Here is a 19,927-nt window from a genome sequence, read left to right as displayed (position 1 = left end):
GTTCTGACAATGAGTCAGGTAGAAGAACGGGTTTGTCGGTGCTCAGCTTGTGCAGCATGCAGTGGCGAGCATCGTGACACGTCCCGGGCAGTCGGAGGCCACAGTTCTCAGGGGCGAACCATCGTGACCTCGAGCGGGTGGCGGTGTGGAGTCATGGCCGTGAAGCAACGTGACCAAGCACGTCCAACGGCCAGAGACTCGACCGGAGCCGCACGCCGTTCGTGTTCCACGTGCCCCGAGCACCCACTGGTGAAAGGACACGTCTGGTCAGCCGCGCTACAAGCGCTGCGCGGTGCCAAGGATCGTGAACTACGAGGTGCTGGGTTGGGTTCGCGGTGGGGCGAATGGGGGGCGGTGCAGGGCTGGCGAGGGTGCTACGCACTGGGTCCATTAGCAATTATGGCGCACGCTTCGGTCATGGTGGTAAAACTCTGCGATCGAGTGCGTGCTCCTGTGAGGTTCTGCAGCACCCAGTCGGCCGCCCATTACGTGAAAGAGCCAATGGCGGGCGGGCGCGCTACGGCTAGTTTCTGGGGAAGCTGCCGGCCTGAGCTCGGCTTTGGGCGGGTCAATCGCGCATCGTCAGGTACCAGCAGCTTGCAGCAGCTGTCCCATGTTATAAAAATGGCCGCACCCGCCCAGCCTCCGGTCAGCACACCGCGTTGGCGACGCCCTGACCCCGTCCCTTCTTGCACCTCTTATCTATCCGCTCCTCCTTATCTCCCGCCGTTTCAGGCGCCCGGATTGCAGCGTGTCACACAGGGCACTGAAGACCCAAAACACCCTCTGCTGCCAGCGGGACTCAAGCATCGAGCCGTGGAACCTCCGATCCCAATTGGCGGCCGTAGCCTTATCCGTCTGAAAGCTTGACCTGCTGTCGTGCTGCGGTGCCTTCTTTCCCAGGTGAGCTAGCTGCGTCATAGTGTCCGCAGAACAAATAGGTGCTCAGCGACGACTTCCTCTGGCGGCGTGTACGGCGCGCATGCCCGTGTAGAACTTTCCATGGCCCAGTCCTTGCCTCCTGAGCTCTACTGTCGTTCCACTACCACTACGCACAAACTCAACTAGTATTGCTAGCATTGCTGACGCCGCTCTTTGTACCAGACCCCCCGCCAAACCCCTCGCAGACCGCCTCTACGCTAGTCAGGCCAACGTAGAATCAGTCCCACTCGCTGGACCATCTCTTCGCGGGCCACAGCCTCCTACGATCCCCAATCGCTAGCGGGCTTTTACTATTTCTACTGGGTTGATCATACAGATCACCCTTCCTCAGACACATCGCATCATGTCGACTCCAGTTAATGGCGCCGTCGGCGCTCCGCAGAACAAACTCCTCGACCAAGTCGTCCAACCTCCAGTTAGGAACCCTTCGCCGCTGCCCACACACCTCAGCCTCCCGGGCTCTGGACACTCCACACCACGGGTACTTCCCCGGGAAGGCCCTGGTGGCTCCGGATATGTTGCCCAGAAGTTCGAGGGCAAGGAGAAGCAGATGGAGGAGGTCATGGACCGCATAGAGGAGAAGGGCTTCCTTCCTTCCGAGTTCGTCGAGACGGAGACAACTTGGTTTTACAACGAATTGGGAATTGATGACATGTACTTTGCGACCGAGACGGTCGACACGTAAGTAGAGACGGATCCAACCACTGACTGATGCTAACACTGGCCAGAATCGTTAACCACGTCCTGTCCCTGTACGCCGCCAAAGTTGCCGCATACGCCCGCCAGGACAAGCGCATCGAGATTCGCTTAGATAAGGAAGCCGACGATCACGCTGTGTACATTGATACAAGCAGACCGGGGGTCTCAGTTGTCGATGGTCCGCAATACGAAAAACGCATCGGTGAGAGGTATCTTCACAGGTCCAAGGGTGCGGCGGGCTACCGTGTGGAGAGCTTCCGTTCCGCTAGCCCTCTGCCCGGCAGCCAGGACCAACAATTGCGCTGTTACTTCGTGTACCAGTGCGACTTCGTTGATCCATCTCCAAGCGCTACCGAGACCAACATCGAGAAAATTGGAGATAAGCGTTTCCTTCAGAAGGCAACTGCCAACACCAAGAAGATTTACCAGGAAGCTTTGGAAGTTGCCGTGGAGCGAACAGGTCCCGTCATCGAGTATTTCGATATCGAAGGTTCTCGTGATAAACGATTGGTCATTGCCTATAAGCAGGGCACCGCCATGGGCTTCTTCAGCGCTCTGAGTGATCTCTACCACTACTACGGCCTCACCACGTCCCGGAAATATGTCGAGCAATTCTCTAACGGCTATACCTGCATGTCTCTGTATCTTCAGGAGATGGCAGGAGCGGCTGGCCGCAAACACCCACCGATTGAGGCATCTGTCCACCAAATCATCAAGGAGATCTCCTTGCTGTACTGCATTCCCCCAGAACAGGTTCCAAGCACATTTTGCTACTGGACGCCTGAGTCTACAGGAGACCATCTATGCCCACTGTGTTTGGGTTTTCATTTCACATTTCCTCAATCGACTTGGAAGCGAATACACCGCTTTGGCTTCCATGCTAGACGCACAACAGTGCGCACGCTGAATTGTTATCGAAGCTGAAGAAGAGGTTGAGAACTGAAACATTCACTGCCGACTACATTCTTGAAATCATCAACGAATATCCGGAATTAGTCCACAGCTTGTACCTTGCTTTTGCGAACACGCATTACGTCCAAACGCGGGGTGAACAAGACGACTTCCTACCGACATTGAGTTTCCTTCGCCTCAAGGTAGACAAGGTCCTCACCGACAGCGAACTGACAGATGCGATCAACAAGGTAGTCGTCAACGAGCACCACCACATGGTCATGAGCTCGTTCCGCATCTTCAACAACTCCGTCCTCAAGACCAACTTCTACACTCCCACCAAGGTTGCACTGAGTTTCCGCATGGACCCGAAGTTCCTCCCACCTTCAGAATATCCTCAACCCTTGTATGGCATGTTCCTTGTCATCAGCTCGGAGTTCCGCGGTTTCCATCTTCGATTCCGCGATATCGCCCGTGGCGGTATTCGCATCGTCAAGTCTCGCAGCCAAGAAGCATACGCTATCAACGCGCGATCCATGTTCGACGAGAATTACAACCTTGCCAACACACAGCAGCGTAAGAATAAGGATATCCCGGAGGGTGGCTCAAAGGGCGTCATACTACTTGATTACCATCACCAAGATAAGGCACGTGTTGCTTTTGAGAAATATATCGATAGCATTCTGGACCTTCTTCTCCGGCCAATCAGCCCTGGTATCAAGGATCCTATTGTAGATCTTCACGGCAAGGAGGAAATTCTCTTCATGGGTCCGGATGAGAATACTGCTGACCTTGTCGACTGGGCAACCGAGCACGCTCGTTTCCGCAATGCGCCTTGGTGGAAATCCTTCTTCACTGGTAAAAGCCCCAAATTGGGTGGTATACCGCATGACCGCTATGGAATGACCACCTTGTCGGTTCGTGAATACGTCTTGGGTATCTACCGCAAGTTGAACCTTGACCCAAGCAAGGTCAGGAAGCTGCAAACGGGTGGACCCGATGGTGATCTGGGTTCCAATGAAATTCTCCTTAGTAACGAGAAGTACATTTCAATCGTCGATGGCGCAGGTGTTCTTGTGGACCCCCAAGGTATCAACCACGAGGAGCTTCTTCGACTAGCCAAGGCTCGTGTCATGATCAACAAATTCGATGTCTCTAAGCTCTCTCCGGAAGGTTATCGAATCCTGGTCGACGAGAACGACGTCAGGCTGCCGAACGGCGATCTTGTGCCTAACGGCACAACCTTCCGCAATACCTTCCATTTGCGACATGGGGCCGGATTGCAATATGACACTTTCGTCCCTTGCGGAGGTCGTCCTGAGTCCATTGATCTCACGACAGCCAACAAGCTCATCGTCGATGGAAAATCGATTATCCCCTACATTGTCGAGGGTGCCAACCTGTTCATCACCCAGGATGCCAAACTCAAGCTAGAGAAGGCTGGCTGCATTCTCTACAAGGATGCGTCCGCAAACAAAGGAGGCGTGACTTCGTCTTCTCTCGAAGTTCTCGCATCCCTTACGTTCGACGATGAAGGCTTCGCCAAGCACATGTGTGTTGGTGAGGATGGAACTCCGCCGCAATTCTACAATGACTATGTCAAGTCGGTGCAAACTATTATCCAAAATAACGCCAGACTTGAGTTCGAAGCTATCTGGAGGGAACACCAGAAGACCGGCACCCCTCGTAGCATCCTGAGCGACACCCTGAGCATTGCGATAACCAAGCTCGATGAGGAGTTGCAAAAGACCGATCTGTGGGACAACATCGAGTTCAGGAAGTCTGTCCTCAACGAGGCTCTTCCGAACCTGTTGCTGGAGAAGATTGGTTTGGAGAAGATTATGGAGCGGGTGAGCTCAAAACCTCGATAAACCCAGGACTCAAGCTAACGAATTATATAGGTGCCCGACAACTACATCCGCGCCATATTCGGCAGCTACTTGGCGAGCCGGTTTGTTTACAGTTACGGCATCAACGCCAGCCAATTCGCCTTCTTTGATTTCATGAACAAGCGAATGGCTAAACTCAGCATCAAGGCATAAGCCCCTCAAGGTCGCGACCATTATTTCCATAATATACCTCATAATGCATTACGTGGATCTATAATTGGCGTTGGGTAGGGAAAAGTTTGGTTGGGACACATCTGCGGTCGTTATTCCTGCATGGGGAGGATAGGATGATGGGCGCGTATGCACCGTAGCCGCCCATGGAGGCGTGGCTGGATGCAATTCATACAAATCAATTTACATGCATTCTGCATTGTTACTCTTTTTGGTTCCGTTTAGGATGATCAACGCTCATTGATGTGTCTGAGTGTGTGCAAGCCATTGTTTTCCAGGCGTGTCGCGCGGCCATCTAGAGCACCAAGTCTGGCGGGGAACGTCTAGAACCCCGAACTCAGATCAAAGGCAACCCACCCATCGTATGCGCAAGCATCAGCTAAACTGAGCAAATGATATACACCGCAGGCTAGTACCCAGCCAATGATCGGACTTTTTGCCTAGATTCAAAACATCTCAGGAAGGAAGGACGTGCGTTGTACGTAGGGCAGATGAAGTAGCCCCCCTCCTCCTCGCGTCGCGGCCCTCTTCATCACAACAAAGCTGCCGTCGCCCTCCCACAACACATCGCTCCAGTACTCACAGTAAGTTGAAGTTGAGTCGCGCATACTTTTATTGTAAGCTTCTTCTGTCGTCCCCTTCGTGTCATTCCTCGTTGCCCATGGTTTTAGCCAGACAAAGTGAGCGCGCGGCGCGAGACACGCGCCTCGCTCAAGAGAGACAGCACGTATCTTGAGCGCTTTGCACGCAACGCGTGTCTCCGCATGCGCAACAGCACGGGATAGAATCGCGTGTATTTTTTCTACACGACACAGCATTTTGTAGAGCAGTTTTCCTGTATTTACGAGGATCGCATTCCGTCGAGATAACGGCGTGGAGTAGCGCTAACAACCCACGGTTCAGCTCAGCTTTCTTCGCCCAACACAAGCACGCGCCCAGCACTTCAACTCTCCTCGCCTCCAGGATTCATACACGGAACACCAGCAAGAACAATGGCCGCCCGAACCGCCACCGCGACACCCACAACGCGCAAGACGCGCACCGCGACCAACTCGCTTCCCAAGAAGATCGAGGCCGCCATCGAGCCCGCGCCTGCGCCCAAGAAGCGTGCCACAAAGGCCAACACGAGCAAGCCACGCGACAAGAAGGTTGCCGCAGGACGCGTCGAGAAGAAGAAGGCGCCTGCGACCACCAAGAAAGCTCCGGCTGCTAAGAAGACCGCAACGACGAAGAAGACTACGACGACGGCTAAGAAGCCTGCGGCTAAGAAGGCCGCGGCGACGAAGAAGACGCCCGCAGCGAAGGTGGAGAAGGAGGTTGAGAAGGCGGAGGCGAAGGTGGAGAGCAAGGTGGAGAAAGCTGCGAAGGTAAGTCTTCCTCCAAAATTAGTGCTTCTTGTAGGCGATGTGACTGACGTATCATGTGTACAGGCTACTGGAGCGAAGGTATGACGCGTCCTTCTCGCGAGACTGTCTATTGTGCGCGCAGACTACTAACGTGCAACAGGAAAAGAAGACTGCTACCAAGGCAGGTAGGTCCAAGAAGGCGTAGAGGTAGTATCAAGCGCATCTCGGTGTTTGGCGTACGCGTCTCGTTTCATTTTGTTGCCCGGCTTTCTTCAATGGTCTTGTTGCGGGGTTATGAGTGTATTCTGTCCTGCTTGAGACGGTGAACGGTCTGTTCCGACCTGGACGCAACGATGGATCTGCCTGTTCACGGTCTGTTGCTTGCAGTACAAGGGAAATGGGTTTATGGCCTGTTCTGTTTGCACGATACCCACGGGTTCGGTCTGGGGCGCAGGATCGATAGTAATGATGAGTTTTCTTCTACGGTTACTCCTCTTAGCAAGAACTCCACGGCCGGTGTTCCTCATCGCGTCTGTAGATACGCCTTTTTTCTGGGCGTGCGCCTGCCGTCTCACATTTGATTCGGTTTGCTGTGTGTTCGCGCCAGAAAGGCTCCGAAAAGTTTCCTCGGCCACTTCGTGAGAAGAGGCACAGGAAAAGTCGAACGAGGCGCAATTCTGCAGATGATGGTCTTGACCAAATGGATGAAATAGATAATCTTGGGTATCAAAATATTTCCGTTATTCTAGCTCTTGCCCCTACGTTGTCACGAATTCCGTGTTCACCACCGAGACCCGTACAATCTTCATGTCGGGTCAGATCCCAGCCCAAGTCCGGCTACCGACCACTCAGCAAGGCCGGCTCTCCAACTCCTTGACAATGGCTAGCGGGGCGCTATGCATGGCTGGAAGTTCGCCGTGTTGCAATGAAGTGGTAGTTGAGCGTTTTGGCAAATGAAGAGTGCCCTTGTCTGTCTAGCTTGTTAGCGGCGTTGGTTCAGTCGCTCCGCTGCAGAGACCCGCATTCCAACAACGCCTTGCAATGCTTTAGTAGATCCTGTGAGCTAGATCAATTGCTTTCTGCATGCAAATCTTAAATTACTTTCTTCAGCCGTCCATGGACGCCTCGAGAAACTCGTCTTTAGGCTCTTTGGGCTCCTGGGCTTCATGATATTGAATCGCGTCGTCGATGTAGCTAAGGACGGCACCAAGGCTGTCTTCGTCTTGCGCATCTAGTTTCAGGAATGAGACCATGCTGAAGTCGTCGATCAGCTGGGCTACAGCCTTGTTTAGCCTGTCAAACGAGGCCCCGCTCATCACGCTCTTGGTCTCGCCTGGGTCTTGGTAGCCTTTCGTCTCTTCTTGCTCCTCTCCCTTCACCTTGCGCGTAGGGTCATCTTCTAGAAGCCCTGGGTCAGGGTCGAGGAAGCGTTTCAGCTCCCGTTTCGCCACCTGGCCCTTGACCAGGTCCATCTTGCTCAAGATATTGATGTGGGGCATCTCCAGCATCAACATGGCACTCATGGCAGAGAGTGTGCCAGAGAAGAACTTGGGGCGGTCGACGATGAAGGTTGCCTCGAGCAGGTACGCGGCGCACATGTTGATGTTCAGCGAGCCGCGCATCAGTGTTTTGACGAGATCTGGCAGAATGGGCACGTGTGTGTACAGCTCGATCTGGCCAGGCATGTCGAAGACGATCAAGTACTCGTCGGTGACCTCCTCGAGCGGATCCGTCAGGAAGTCGAGGTTCTCCATGAGAAACTCGAAGCAGTAGATGAGGCCGCCGTTGGGCCCCAGGCTCATCTCCTCCATGACATCCTCGAGGCTGATGAGGTCCTTGATGTCGAGGTCTGGCTCGAAGGCGAAGTCTTCGGCGGCGGGGTCGAGGTTCACGTAGAAGCACGGGCGCTTGTTGTTCTGCAGATGCTGGATGAGGGAGGCGCAAAAGGTGGATTTGCCGGCGCCGGCGGGGCCCTGTGCGGCGCAGTCAGCGTGGGTTCGCGCGTGCAGCGTCCGGAGACATTGCTCGTACCATGACCAGCGTGCCGTACTTGCTCATGGTTGATGGCGGTGGGCGTTGGTGGTGGTGCGGGAAGTTTTGACGCGCCGTGGCAGAAAACAGCACCGAGAGGGCCGTTGGGGCGGTGGCATGGCGGGGCACCAATGCGAAAGCCCCTCGGTGGGGCGGTGAATGGCGTGCTAGGCCTGCTTCCCACTCTTTCGATAGGCCTGCGACGTCGGCGGCATTGCACGTTTTCTCGGCAATTGGCGCAGATTCTCAGACGAAGGCCCTGACACGGCTTCCGACCTTCTCTTAAAGCCCCGAGCCCTTTCTGACCCAGCCTCCCCACCCACGCCTACATTTTACATCCTCTTCCCCTCGACACCACCACACGGTCGCAAGTCCTACACTACGCCTTCGACAAGCACCTCCTCTCCTCCCACAGCCATGACGCAGACAAACGGCCAGACGGTCCCCGGACCCAAGCTCAACGTACGCCTCCATGCCTGCCTGTGCCATTGACCTCCAGCGGGGTACTGACTCTTGCCCAGGGCAACACCTTCCTCTTCACCTCCGAGTCCGTTGGTGAGGGCCACCCCGACAAGATTGCGTACGTGCCCTTCCGCTGCCCTCTGCCCCTGCCGCCTCGCATACAGTCGGCTGTTCATAGCCGGGCACCACACCCCGCACTTGAGACACGCCCAGCACGCAGTCCGCAACACTGACACCCCGCAGCGACCAGGTCTCCGATGCCATCCTCGATGCCTGCCTGCGCGAGGACCCGCTCTCCAAGGTCGCTTGCGAGACTGCCACCAAGACCGGTATGATCATGGTCTTTGGTGAAATCACCACCCAGGCCCGCCTCGACTACCAGAAGACCATCCGTGATGCCATCAAGGACATTGGCTACGATGACTCCAACAAGGGCTTCGACTACAAGACCTGCAACGTCCTCGTCGCCATCGAGCAGCAGTCGCCCGACATTGCCCAGGGTCTTCACTACGACGAGGCTCTTGAGAACCTCGGTGCCGGCGACCAGGGTATCATGTTCGGATATGCCACCGACGAGACCCCCGAGCTCCTGCCCTTGACCCTCCTCCTCTCCCACAAGCTTAACAGCGCCATGAAGGAGGCCCGTAACAGCGGCGAGCTCCCTTGGCTCCGCCCTGACACCAAGACCCAGGTCACCGTCGAGTACGCCCACGACAACGGCGCCGTCATTCCTCTCCGTGTCGACACCGTCGTCGTCTCGGCCCAGCACTCCGAGGACATCACCACCGAGGAGCTCCGCAAGGAGATCAAGGAGAAGATCATCAAGAAGGTCATCCCCGCCAAGTACCTTGATGAGAAGACCGTCTACCACATCCAGCCCTCTGGTCTGTTCATCATTGGTGGACCCCAGGGTGACGCCGGTCTTACTGGCCGTAAGATTATCGTCGACACCTACGGTGGTTGGGGAGCCCACGGTGGTGGTGCTTTCTCCGGAAAGGACTACTCCAAGGTCGACCGTTCCGCTGCCTACCTCGGCCGCTGGATCGCCAAGTCTCTCGTCAACGCTGGCCTTGCTCGCCGTGCCCTGGTCCAGCTGTCGTACGCCATTGGTGTTGCTGAGCCCCTGTCCCTCTACGTCGACACCTACGGCACCTCGAACAAGTCTTCTGAGGAGCTTGTTGAGATCATCAAGGCCAACTTCAACATGCGTCCCGGTGTCATTGTCAAGGAGCTGAACCTCACCAACCCTATCTACAACCAGACCGCCAAGAACGGTCACTTCACCAACCAGGTACGCACTTCCACCTCCAATTTCCCAGATTCTTTTGCTGACTGTACAAAGGAATTCACCTGGGAGAAGCCCAAGACTCTCAAGTTCTAGATGTAATAATACTGTAATTGCATGCGTGCGTTGAATCAACTTCAGCCACGATGGTCACTTTTTAACGACGACATGACATGCATATCTCTGGCGGTTAAAATTCCGTCTTTCAACAAGTTCGGCGTCGGGAAGGGATACCCCTTATACCTTAAAATTTTCACATTTTCAGGCTTTTCCCGAGTCATCTATAGACGCGACGCTTTCGAAAGAGGCGTGGCAACGATCTTCCACAGCCTGTGCCAGCAAGAAGGGCACGCCTTTTGGATCAGGATGGTGGGGTTGGAGATAAAAGCGGATAGAGCTGCTATCCTTTGCTGAGGGGCATCCTTGCCGAGCAAGGCAATACATTGTTTCCTCGCAATAGTTCGTGTCTTGTCTCGCAATTGTTGTGCCCCGTGATCAAGATTCTCCGTGCAAGAAGGCCTGCTGCCCCACGATGCGAAGTACAAACACTACGGAGACTTACTAGTAGGTAGGTTACAAGGCCTGCGCGGTCAGACGGAGGCTTTGTCGGAGGTTTGTTCGGCGATTTCCAGTTACGGATTTTGGGATCGGTGAGATGGTGCTATTGGTGGGTACATCCAACGTCTGCGCCTCAGGCAGGAATGCAGGATTACACCCCGAAGCTAACCGTGCGCAGCACCGAGCGTCGGTAAGCAACAACAAAACTCGAAGACTACTCAACATGGTCAGGGTCTTTGATATCCAGAAACATAGATCACTTTCTAGAAGACGACGGTCGCGGCCATGGCCCTACTGTGTAGATGTTGCACCGCCACACGTTCGCCGTACGTCATAACGCCACCAGGGTCTTCCATTCAAAGGCGAAGCAACGGTCTTCTACATCCTACTGACTCCAAGTACCTCCTTGTCACAATCCTCCGTCCGCAGCTCGCATAGCTCGTTTCTCGGTACCTTGAATCCCACATCGCTACAAAGGACGCCTTACTCCGCGCTCGAATCCCAAAGGCATATTTACTACGACTTTCCCATCCGGCCGTTTTGCAACATGGCCACATCCTCGTCACAGCCAGCAGATGCGCCGCCATCTTATGAACTAGCAACCGGCAGTTCCTCAGAACCGAAACCCCTTCGCCGTGTCTCTACTGACGGCCCTGCTTCACGGACAGCGCGAAACGGTATCCCACCTGAACACCGCCGCTCAATGGAAGATGAAAATCGCGATCTCCCTCCAGGATGGGTTCGACAATTCGACCCCACAGAACACCACCAATTCTTTGTTGACACCAAGGCCAACCCACCCCGGAGTATCTGGACGCATCCCTACGACGACCCGGACTTCCTCGCCACACTGAGCCCAGAAGAGCGCAAGAAATATAGCCGCATGCACCGCAGCGTAACACTCGAGGACATCACGGCCGAGAGCAGCGACGACGAAGATCACCACCACCCCAAGCTCCCTCCCCGCACGAAAGCCGCTGGTGGCACCTCACATGCATCGTCTTCCGACCAGCCAACCGGCATACACAAGTTCACCCGCAAGATGAAGGACAAGCTCACGGACAGCACGCACGAGCAGCGTCAGCGACAGCGTAGCCAGCGCGAAGAAGCAGAGCGAAAAGCGTACCAGGCGCATATGCAGGCCAGAAAGGCAATGGCGCGCGCAATGGAGACAGGGCAGCCGCAATTCTTGTGCAAGGATCAGCAGGGTCGCGACGTGTTCATCGAACCACCGGGCGGTCCTGGTGGCTACGGTTATGGGCCGCAGGGAGCGTACGGGTACAGTCCTTACGCACAAGGTCCTTATGCAAATCCTAATGCCAGGTTTGTTCGCCCAAGTGGACCGTATGGGAGGCCTTATGGCTATGGTTATGGTGGTGGCATTGGGGCGCCTGTCGCGGCGGGGTTCCTGGGTGGTGCGCTGCTTGGTGGGCTAATGTTCTAAAGTCGTGGTTGTCGTTGGTGGGGGAACGGCTCAGCCAGCTCGAAAAAGAGGGCTGTGTTTGGGCGTTTAAGTGAAGATACCTTGTTCTATTCTGGGGGGGTAAGCGTGCACTCTGCTGCATAAATTCTCATGTCTCATACAATAAGTGTCTTACGTAGCTTAGTTAGCTCACGCAACACGAATTAACAGGTTGATACTTCAGTATTCTGCTAGGAACAAGGAACGGTCTGCAAGATATCGTGCAAGTAACAACTCAATCCGACTGGAACCAGAGTTCGCGCCGCATATGCACAATCAACACTGCCTCACCACGCCGACAGATCCAGCTTCGAAGCTGACATGTTATGTCCGAAATTGAGACGTCACTAGAGCTTACGTAGAAACAAAACTTCCGTTTTCACTAGCACACATCGTAGAGCCTGTCATTTTACAGTCACACTGACATTTCTGATTTTTTTCCGCACCATGCGTGTATAGTCGGTCTCCAATACATCAAAAACAATCATGTCGAGTCCTCCAGAGGTCTTCGTAAGGTCGACAAAATAATGGTCAGTACGGGGGTCGAACCCGCGACCTTGGCGTTAACAAGGGAATATTAGCACCACGCTCTAACCAACTGAGCTAACCGACCTAGTCGTTGTACAATGATTATAAAACTGTCATTTTATGATGTATATATATCATAGAGCACTTGGACTGAAAAGCAGTAAGACATGAAGCTTGAATAATCAAGATCTTGTACTTTAAGGGGAAAAGTTAGATAGCTTAGCGGGGTAAGTCACGGGTCTGGACAGGCAAGCGAAGCTGGTGCTTACCGAACATTACTAGAATAGCGCCCGCTTGAACCCTCCTCAAACTTCTTGCGCACGTTATTCTTCCTCGAGCCATTGCAAGGGCCACACAACGTCCGCAAATCTACCAGACGATTCATGCACTTCTCCCTCGACCACGCCATACGATTGAGATGAACAACCAGACTGTAACAAATGTTTTGATAGTCGTTCAACGAGTACAGCTTCTGAGTCTCGCCCGGAGACTTAGCATTATTAGAAGAGGATAACCCATGTGGCTCTGCTACACATGACTCGGTCTACTATCACTTTTAGTCAGATGTCCCGGGAAGCTAGACTTGCACAGGGCACGCATGCAGCCCGAGCAAGGAGAGGGAGAACATCAAGTTATTAAACATTGACAACCGATCGCCATCTTAAGACACTTAGCAAAGACCTACTCACTCATTCTTGCCGATTCTATCTTGAGAGTACTATTGTGGACCTTTGTTACACCCGGATGGACCCACTGGTGGCGTCGCTTCCCTGACATGAGTTTGTACAAACCGACAGCAGTGACTAGAAACGGATGTAGAACACAGTACTGGCAATTTTCCTCGAGGTGGATACTTCTGGCAATACTTCTGCCAACTACAAAGTCCCGGATCGCGAAACTTCGCAAACATGCCATAGGTACCGCTGTCATAATCGATCCGAAATTGCTAAGGGCTTCCACGGTCAAAATCAAAGCGCCCCATTCCGTCCTCTAAGCGTAGCCATCGAAGTGAAGCACAATCAATCAAAGATTCAACTATTTCGTACCTAAGTTGTATCAAGCACGTCGATCGTCTCGAAACCAAGATACTCTGATGCTAGCTGCTGAAAGCAATTCCAATCAGCTATTTCTAGACACCACCACACCCCGCAAAAGTAAGCTCGTGAGACCGCCATTGCTGAATTGCTATTTGTTATCATGTCGTTCGAAGTTGGGCAGACCATATAGTCCACGAGACCGCAGCTTCCGACAACGCCTGACAAGGCCAACACGTCGCTAGTATACTTGGAATTAGGGCGTAGCCCTTGATCTGGAGGAATTCTCTGAAATCCATGGTTGATACTAAGAGTCAACACATTCGAGAAAGAGGTTCCTCGAGCGGGCAAGCTTCTGGTTCATGGAGGCTCTTCAACCACAAAGTCGAATGAGCGAGCTAAGGTCAAGCGAAGGCAGGTAAGATTGTCGAAAATTATGGCTCGTGATCGCATGGTGATGGTGAGGCATTTCACGATTGTTTCTAGTATGGCTGCAGTGAGCTCGAGCTTCCAAAGATATTGGATGTTGCTGTCTAGCAAGGGTCGAAACGCATGCTATCAATGGTCAGCTCAATCGTCTCACGGGACGATTGAGAAGCCTACGCAAACAGACTGCACACCATTAAGGCGTACCAGCTGTTACGAGCACCGTGAAGTGATTATTGCGTCAGTCACAAACCTTCTAGATCGCTAAGTCTCTGTTTGCATGTACTAGAATCAAAAGTGGATGGATATATAGAGTCGGCTCTGCCCAATGAACAGTTCGAGCCTCCGGGTCTTGTAACCTGATTTGCTCCTCAAGAGGTGTAGGGCTATCATTGATCTAGCTCTAATCATGCAGGTGCAACGCTAGTGAAGTCGCGCGTCGATCTGACATCTGTACATTGCATATGTATGACTTGCAGATGTGTGACTTACAGCTGAAGATTGATCGTTGAAACATCTTAGTACGGCGTTCCTGCTATATGTAAAGGGGAGCTGTTTCTAGTGTCGGACACAGTGCGAGAAGAACGGTCTGATGCGGGGTGTTTAAGCAAAGCTCGTAAGTGCCCAGATGCCAATGGATGCTTACAGCACAGATCAGTTCGCATGTGGGCAATAGAGGCTCTGAAAGAAGGACTGGTGACCGAATGGTAATGGTTCCAGCTGACCGCCAGCTTAGAGCAGCTGTGGTGGGATGATGTCAGAGCTAGCACGTCCTGGATAACTACGAGAGCCCACAATGCCATCACCGTGCCTACCCAAGGGGACATCAGATCATTTCGCAAAAAAAAAAAAGTCTTTGTTATAAAGGCAGATTCTTTTGAAGCTTGCAAAAGCTGCGAGGTGATGTGATGCGGTGAACACACGGTTTGGTGCAGCACCTAACGAAGCCAACGTCTGGGGTGGACGGCGTCCGCCACCGCGTATCACCACACCGCTCCATCGAGCCTCCTACAGCAACCTGCATCTGCGAACTGTTTAACGCGAAAGACAGGTTTGCCAATCGCGTTGCGCACAGCGCTTTCTCATAAGAGCGTTGTGGGGATCCGAGCGTCCAGCTGGCGCTAGAACCAGGCATTTGCGGTCTTGCGAACCGGACCATGCGGTTTTCAGCCAACGGTCAAGTCACGAACATGCAGCTGCTACCAAGAAAGCTGAGAGGTCTGCCTGCCTTGCAGCGGAACCTCACCGATGTCATGGATGCGGGTGGGCGTCCAAAGTTTGAGGTGGCGGGATTTGCTGCACCAGCACCCGCCTCTCTATTTTAAACCTTGGGCGACCTCAGAGCACCTCCGCTCAGGATTTTAACTTAGCAAGTTTTGGCCTCACCTAGCGATGCGATAGTAGCGCCGAGTGTGCGCACAGTCGGGACCATATTCACGGTTGCACAAAGGACTGTTTGTCGAGATGGAGGTCACAGAGAGTTTCACGAAAAGTCCTGCACCGCCGCTGCCACCTCGCAACCCAAACCATCGATACTCACAACGGAAGCCTACTTCTGTCGTACCGAACAACACAGCCAAGCTCGTTCCGAAAGCTTTGTTCAGCAAAAGAAGTGGACTGCCGCCCTTGAACATACACATCGAAGTACAAGGAAATCCGGACTGGTCTTCGCGCCCTTCCTCACAATCATCCGGTCCTCCATCACCAACGACTTCATGCGAATCTTTTGCCTCATATGCATCGTCAGTATCTACAGTGTCCGGACCCAGCTATATTACCGAAAGACCAACGTCGCAAGCGTATTCATTTCCACCACCAGATGTTTGCAACTGGGGCAATGAGTGGGAACCGTCCTATACGCCGAAGCCCCGCTTGAGGAGAACGAAGACACCCAAGAAAGAGACACTAAGAGATCTGCGGGCAAAAGATAGCGACGTGTGCCTGCAGAGGGTATACGAGCAACAGCTCGAACTTTACTTGAACGGGGCTCTGTTTCCGCGGACGAAGTGGAAGGATGATTTGGTGTGTCTCGTGGAAGACTGAGCGACGATCCATGCGTAATGTTCAAAACTAATGTTGGTGAGGGTTCCGATGTGCCTTAGACCACCGAGGCATGATATTGATGAGTGCAGTGGGTATACATTTTTAAGGAGTATTTTGGAGTAACATTCGATGATACCAGGTCACTTTGTAGGGAGGACTTTGAGAGTATAAGGACTCTATGGATATATGTGCCCATGTGTTATCGTAAGGCAGTAATGCATTAATGTTGTGTATCTTACAGTTCAACCATAAATAACTTATTCTGCATATTATCAGCGCCATCGAGACAGAAGAAGCACTCTCATTGCTCTTACTTCGTTATCAAGCTACGAGCAAGGTTTGTTCCAATGACCCTCAACTCATCTACGCGATATCATCTAAGAGGCCTCTATATCAAGGATCCGTCTGGTTCGTCGCATCTAGCCTCGGACTCAATACAGATGTACAATAGCGTCAAGAAGCGGTGGCGTACGAGTTGCCTTGGCTGACATATGTCAAGCCCAGGGATGTGAGCTGCTACTGTCTAATTGATACTTCGAATGCGTGCCATATGTGTTCTACTTTCACGACAAATCCTCAATCTTGAACGCAAAACCATTAGCCTACAACGGACTTACACAAGTATACTGAATTACATCAACCATCTATATTCCCCATTCCTGTCTACCGTACTGAGAGCCTGCTCTTCTGCCTAGCTACCCACCTTCACTCATGCATCTTCACATTGGGCACCCCTCGTTCGATAGTATAACCAACCAAGATTTTTGATCCTGCTCGCTCGGATTTCTGACAGCATGCTGTGGAGACACAAGATTCCGAAGACGATTCGTTGTTAAATTGGGCGTAATCGTGAGCTTGGTATAATCCCTTGCGTCCATTCGCAGCCCCTCTACTACCAGACAGCCACACCCTACGTCCGACTGCGGACCAAATAACGGCTCGCCACCAGACTCCTGCACCGTCATTCTATGCAACCCCCACACCCGCGCGCCACAGCATGTGAGACGCCCAATCCGAGTCCAGATATCGGATAGATCCGGACCCGTCCCTTTCTCTTCCCGCGGCAAGATAGCGGATCCGCATACCTGGGGCGCGCCGAGTTTTGTGTGGTAGATGTTGTCGAAGACGCTCTGACGGTGCTGCATGTAACGAGCAACAACGGCGATGGTCATTGGGAGGATGAGGTGGGAATGTCAAGTCGATATCGCGATAGAGTAGTTGAATCGCGACAAGTTGGGCTTTCCATCGTGCCTCACAATGCTCCAAGTTGTCAAATGAATGCTCCAATGTAAGTATCCTATTGTTGTGCGACAGAGCTCGTTCCATCGTTTATCATGCACGACATCACTTGTGAAGCAATAAGAAATTGACGAACATGTAACACTGGTACTTAATTTTGCATCGTCTACGTTACGTCGAAGAACAAGCAAACTCGCTCATCATAATTGCTAAAAGGTGTCTGAGTGGATACAGGATGGTGCCAGAGAGGTGGTAGGGGGTATCGCAACTGAATATCCATCCGGACTTTTTTTCGGCATCCAAATCTGCCAGTCTATGTCCAACAAAAGATGAGCAGGCGCCGGGGTAGTGACCGAAAATGCAGTGAACTTGGCGAAAAGCGTGTGCCAAAATGCAAGAGAACCTCGAAGGTGATATTACAAGTGCGCGTTGTTCAGGCCGTTGGTGACGTGCTCAACACCGTTACCGTTGGCAAAAGGGTGATGACCGTTACCGGCAGGTTGAGTGACCGGGTAGGTCGTCTTCTCAGTCTCGTTGAAGGGATCATACATCCTCTCCTTGATGTACTGGTCGAGATTGTCGTCAGACATCTCACGGAGCTCGAGGGCGCGGTCAACGCCATTCTTCTGAGCAGCACGGATGACGCCACGTGTAACAGTAACGGAGACCTCGCGGATGCGGCGGATGTCAGGGTACAACCAGCCATCAGCGGTCTCCTGCTTGTTGAGCGAGGTGGAGAGGGACTCTGCCGAGGCGTAGATCATGTCCTGTGTGATGGAGGTGGCCTTGGAGATGATGGCAGCAAGGCCGATACCGGGAAACACATACATGTTGTTACCCTGGCCGGGCGTAAGCAGCTTGCCGTTGTGCTCCAGAGACGGGAAAGGAGATCCTGATGCAAACAAGCATCGGCCTTCGGTGTTGTGTACAGCTTCCTCAAAGTTGCACTCCGATTTGCTGGAAGGGTTGGACAGAGGGAAGATGATAGGTCTGTCATTGAGCTTGGCCATTTTCTGGAGGATATCCTTGTTGAACGCTCCGCCAATGGTGGAGAGACCCATAAGAATAGTGGGCTGGACGAAGTCGATGAGACGCGAGAGAGACTGGTATTGGCGGCCATTGTTGTCATCACGGGCGAAGTACACCTTGTGCTCGGCGAGCTTGTCGCCGCGGTCAAGGGTGACGAGACCGTTTGAATCGACGAACCAGAACTTCTTGCGAGCCTCTTCCTCGCTCACTCCTTCCTTGATGAAAAACTCAACAATCTGCTTAGCAACGCCAACACCGGCGCTGCCCGCTCCAAGGAAAATGGCGCGGTGATCCTTCGCCGGCACGCCCGACGCACGAACGGCGTTGATGAAGCCACCAACAATGACGGCGCCCGTTCCCTGCACATCATCGTTGAACATGCAGTACTTGTCTTGGTATCGCTCCAGAGCGGGGAAGGGATTCTTGAAGTCCTCAAACTGGATGACAATGCTGCACACGATCAGTTTCCGCATATGGAACGTCTCACAGGGTATGTCTACCTTGGCCATTTCTCGGTCAGCGCCGTCATGAGCTCATCGAGAAACTCCTTCTCCTCGGCGGCTGAGACCTTTGGCATTCTTGAACCCATGTACAGCGGGTCACTGCGGAGGGTCTCGTTGTTTGTACCCAGATCCAACGTCAAGGGCAGAGTACCAGAGGGCCTGATACCAGCGCAGGCAGTGTACAGAGCCAACTTGCCGACGGGAATGCCCATGCCGTTGACACCAAGGTCTCCCAGACCCAGAATTCTCGAGCCGTCGGTGAGAACGGTGATCTCGACGTCGTGCGGCCAATTGTCGAGGATCTCGCGGAGGTGGCCGCGGTCGTTCCATGACAGGTACATGCCCTCGGGCTGTGTCCAGATCTCGTGCCATCGTACGCAGGCCTCACCGACGGTGGGGGTGTAGATGAGAGGAGTCAATTCCTGGCCAATGGTTAGCGCATGAACCGACACCGAGGGAAGCAGGGCTGCTCACCTTGATATTTTCTGACAGCAGGCGGTAGAAAAGGTGGACGTTGGTGGCGCGGAGGTGGACCAGGTACTGGAACTTCTCAATGGGGGTGGTCTTCATGGCGAGCAGTCGGAGACCTGTTGGTGTTAGTCGTTGGCCAATGGCTGCTTCCCCAGTAGATATGCTCACATCTTTGCGCCTGCACTTGGTGGCTCTCGACTGCTGGCGGCGTCAGGCCGTAGGTCTTGAGGTACCGGCGGACCTCTGGCGGGTTGGCCATGTCATAGTCACCGCCGCTGTAGACATGATGAGCAAGTGAGCAGGAAGGGAAGCAGATGGAGGGACTCACGTGGTGCTGAGCTGCCTCGTGGCACTGGGCCTCTGTGTTTGGGCGGGAGACATGTTGGCAACGGTTGCTAGAAAGCGGTGGGGGGAGGACGAAGGGGAAGTTTTGGAAAAGCGAGAGGCCCGGGAGAGGGTAACGGCTTTAAAAGGATTTAATCTCAGCATTGACAGGCGCAGCGGGACGAGACAAGGGGAGGGAGGAGGTGTCCTATGGGCTGAGATGGGCTGACTGAGGGCGACAGAACCTATCGGAAGACGGCAAATGGCAGGGCAAGGAGTCAGCGGACGGGAGAATTGGAACCCTGGAGAGGAGAGCCGGGCGCACAGCTCTCTATTGCGCGCTCTTGTTACCAACAGCGTCCCAAGAAAATTCCCCAGTTAGGACGACTGCCGCCGGGGAAGCAGGCCTAGCGGGATGCAGCAACCCGGCACGGCTGCGTCTGAGGCGCAGGCATCGGAGCAGGTCGGGACCTAGCGTGCACCGTGTGGGGGAACGCTGTGGATAGCAGAGGCTCGTCCGCTGCCCAAGGACTCGTCTCGAAGCGCACGCGAGCCTTTGCGACTCAGGCTCGGGGGATCCGTCAGGCACCAGCG

General features: G+C 53.6%; 6 protein-coding genes and 1 non-coding gene across 7 annotated transcripts; 4 read left to right on the top strand and 3 right to left on the bottom strand.

The window, feature by feature from the left end:
- Positions 1-1,285: 1,285 nt before the first annotated feature.
- GDH2 (NAD-dependent glutamate dehydrogenase) lies at positions 1,286-4,574 on the top strand (the record flags this gene model as incomplete). The annotated part of the gene is made up of 4 exons (XM_056219721.1): positions 1,286-1,623; positions 1,671-2,453; positions 2,537-4,382; positions 4,434-4,574. The coding sequence occupies 4 exons, from the start codon at positions 1,286-1,288 to the stop codon at positions 4,572-4,574; spliced, it is 3,108 nt and encodes a 1,035-aa protein (XP_056066848.1).
- Positions 4,575-5,584: 1,010 nt separating this feature from the next.
- Positions 5,585-6,143, top strand: N0V89_010982 (uncharacterized protein; the record flags this gene model as incomplete). Its single annotated transcript, XM_056219720.1, has 3 exons — positions 5,585-5,959; positions 6,023-6,037; positions 6,099-6,143. 3 exons carry the CDS (start codon positions 5,585-5,587, stop codon positions 6,141-6,143), a joined length of 435 nt encoding a protein of 144 aa, XP_056066847.1.
- Positions 6,144-7,044: 901 nt separating this feature from the next.
- N0V89_010981 (uncharacterized protein) lies at positions 7,045-7,996 on the bottom strand (the record flags this gene model as incomplete). The annotated part of the gene is made up of 2 exons (XM_056219719.1): positions 7,045-7,911; positions 7,970-7,996. 2 exons carry the CDS (start codon positions 7,994-7,996, stop codon positions 7,045-7,047), a joined length of 894 nt encoding a protein of 297 aa, XP_056066846.1.
- A 390-nt stretch (positions 7,997-8,386) lies between these two features.
- SAM2 (methionine adenosyltransferase sam2) lies at positions 8,387-9,812 on the top strand (the record flags this gene model as incomplete). The annotated part of the gene is made up of 4 exons (XM_056219718.1): positions 8,387-8,431; positions 8,491-8,549; positions 8,675-9,722; positions 9,774-9,812. The coding sequence occupies 4 exons, from the start codon at positions 8,387-8,389 to the stop codon at positions 9,810-9,812; spliced, it is 1,191 nt and encodes a 396-aa protein (XP_056066845.1).
- Positions 9,813-10,821: 1,009 nt separating this feature from the next.
- Positions 10,822-11,718, top strand: N0V89_010979 (uncharacterized protein; the record flags this gene model as incomplete). The annotated part of the gene is made up of 1 exon (XM_056219717.1): positions 10,822-11,718. The coding sequence occupies one exon, from the start codon at positions 10,822-10,824 to the stop codon at positions 11,716-11,718; it is 897 nt and encodes a 298-aa protein (XP_056066844.1).
- Positions 11,719-12,264: 546 nt separating this feature from the next.
- N0V89_010978 lies at positions 12,265-12,349 on the bottom strand. The gene has a single exon. It is a non-coding gene; the product is annotated as a tRNA-Ile (tRNA).
- A 5,073-nt stretch (positions 12,350-17,422) lies between these two features.
- Positions 17,423-19,390, bottom strand: N0V89_010977 (uncharacterized protein; the record flags this gene model as incomplete). The annotated part of the gene is made up of 5 exons (XM_056219716.1): positions 17,423-18,485; positions 18,536-18,960; positions 19,013-19,125; positions 19,178-19,284; positions 19,338-19,390. The coding sequence occupies 5 exons, from the start codon at positions 19,388-19,390 to the stop codon at positions 17,423-17,425; spliced, it is 1,761 nt and encodes a 586-aa protein (XP_056066843.1).
- Positions 19,391-19,927: the final 537 nt, after the last annotated feature.

This window comes from Didymosphaeria variabile (genome assembly GCF_027946475.1).
Source record: "Didymosphaeria variabile strain IMI 356815 chromosome Unknown scaffold_8, whole genome shotgun sequence".
Classification (NCBI taxonomy): Eukaryota; Fungi; Ascomycota; class Dothideomycetes; order Pleosporales; family Didymosphaeriaceae; genus Didymosphaeria; species Didymosphaeria variabile.
This window is presented reverse-complemented; position numbering and strand designations above follow the sequence as displayed.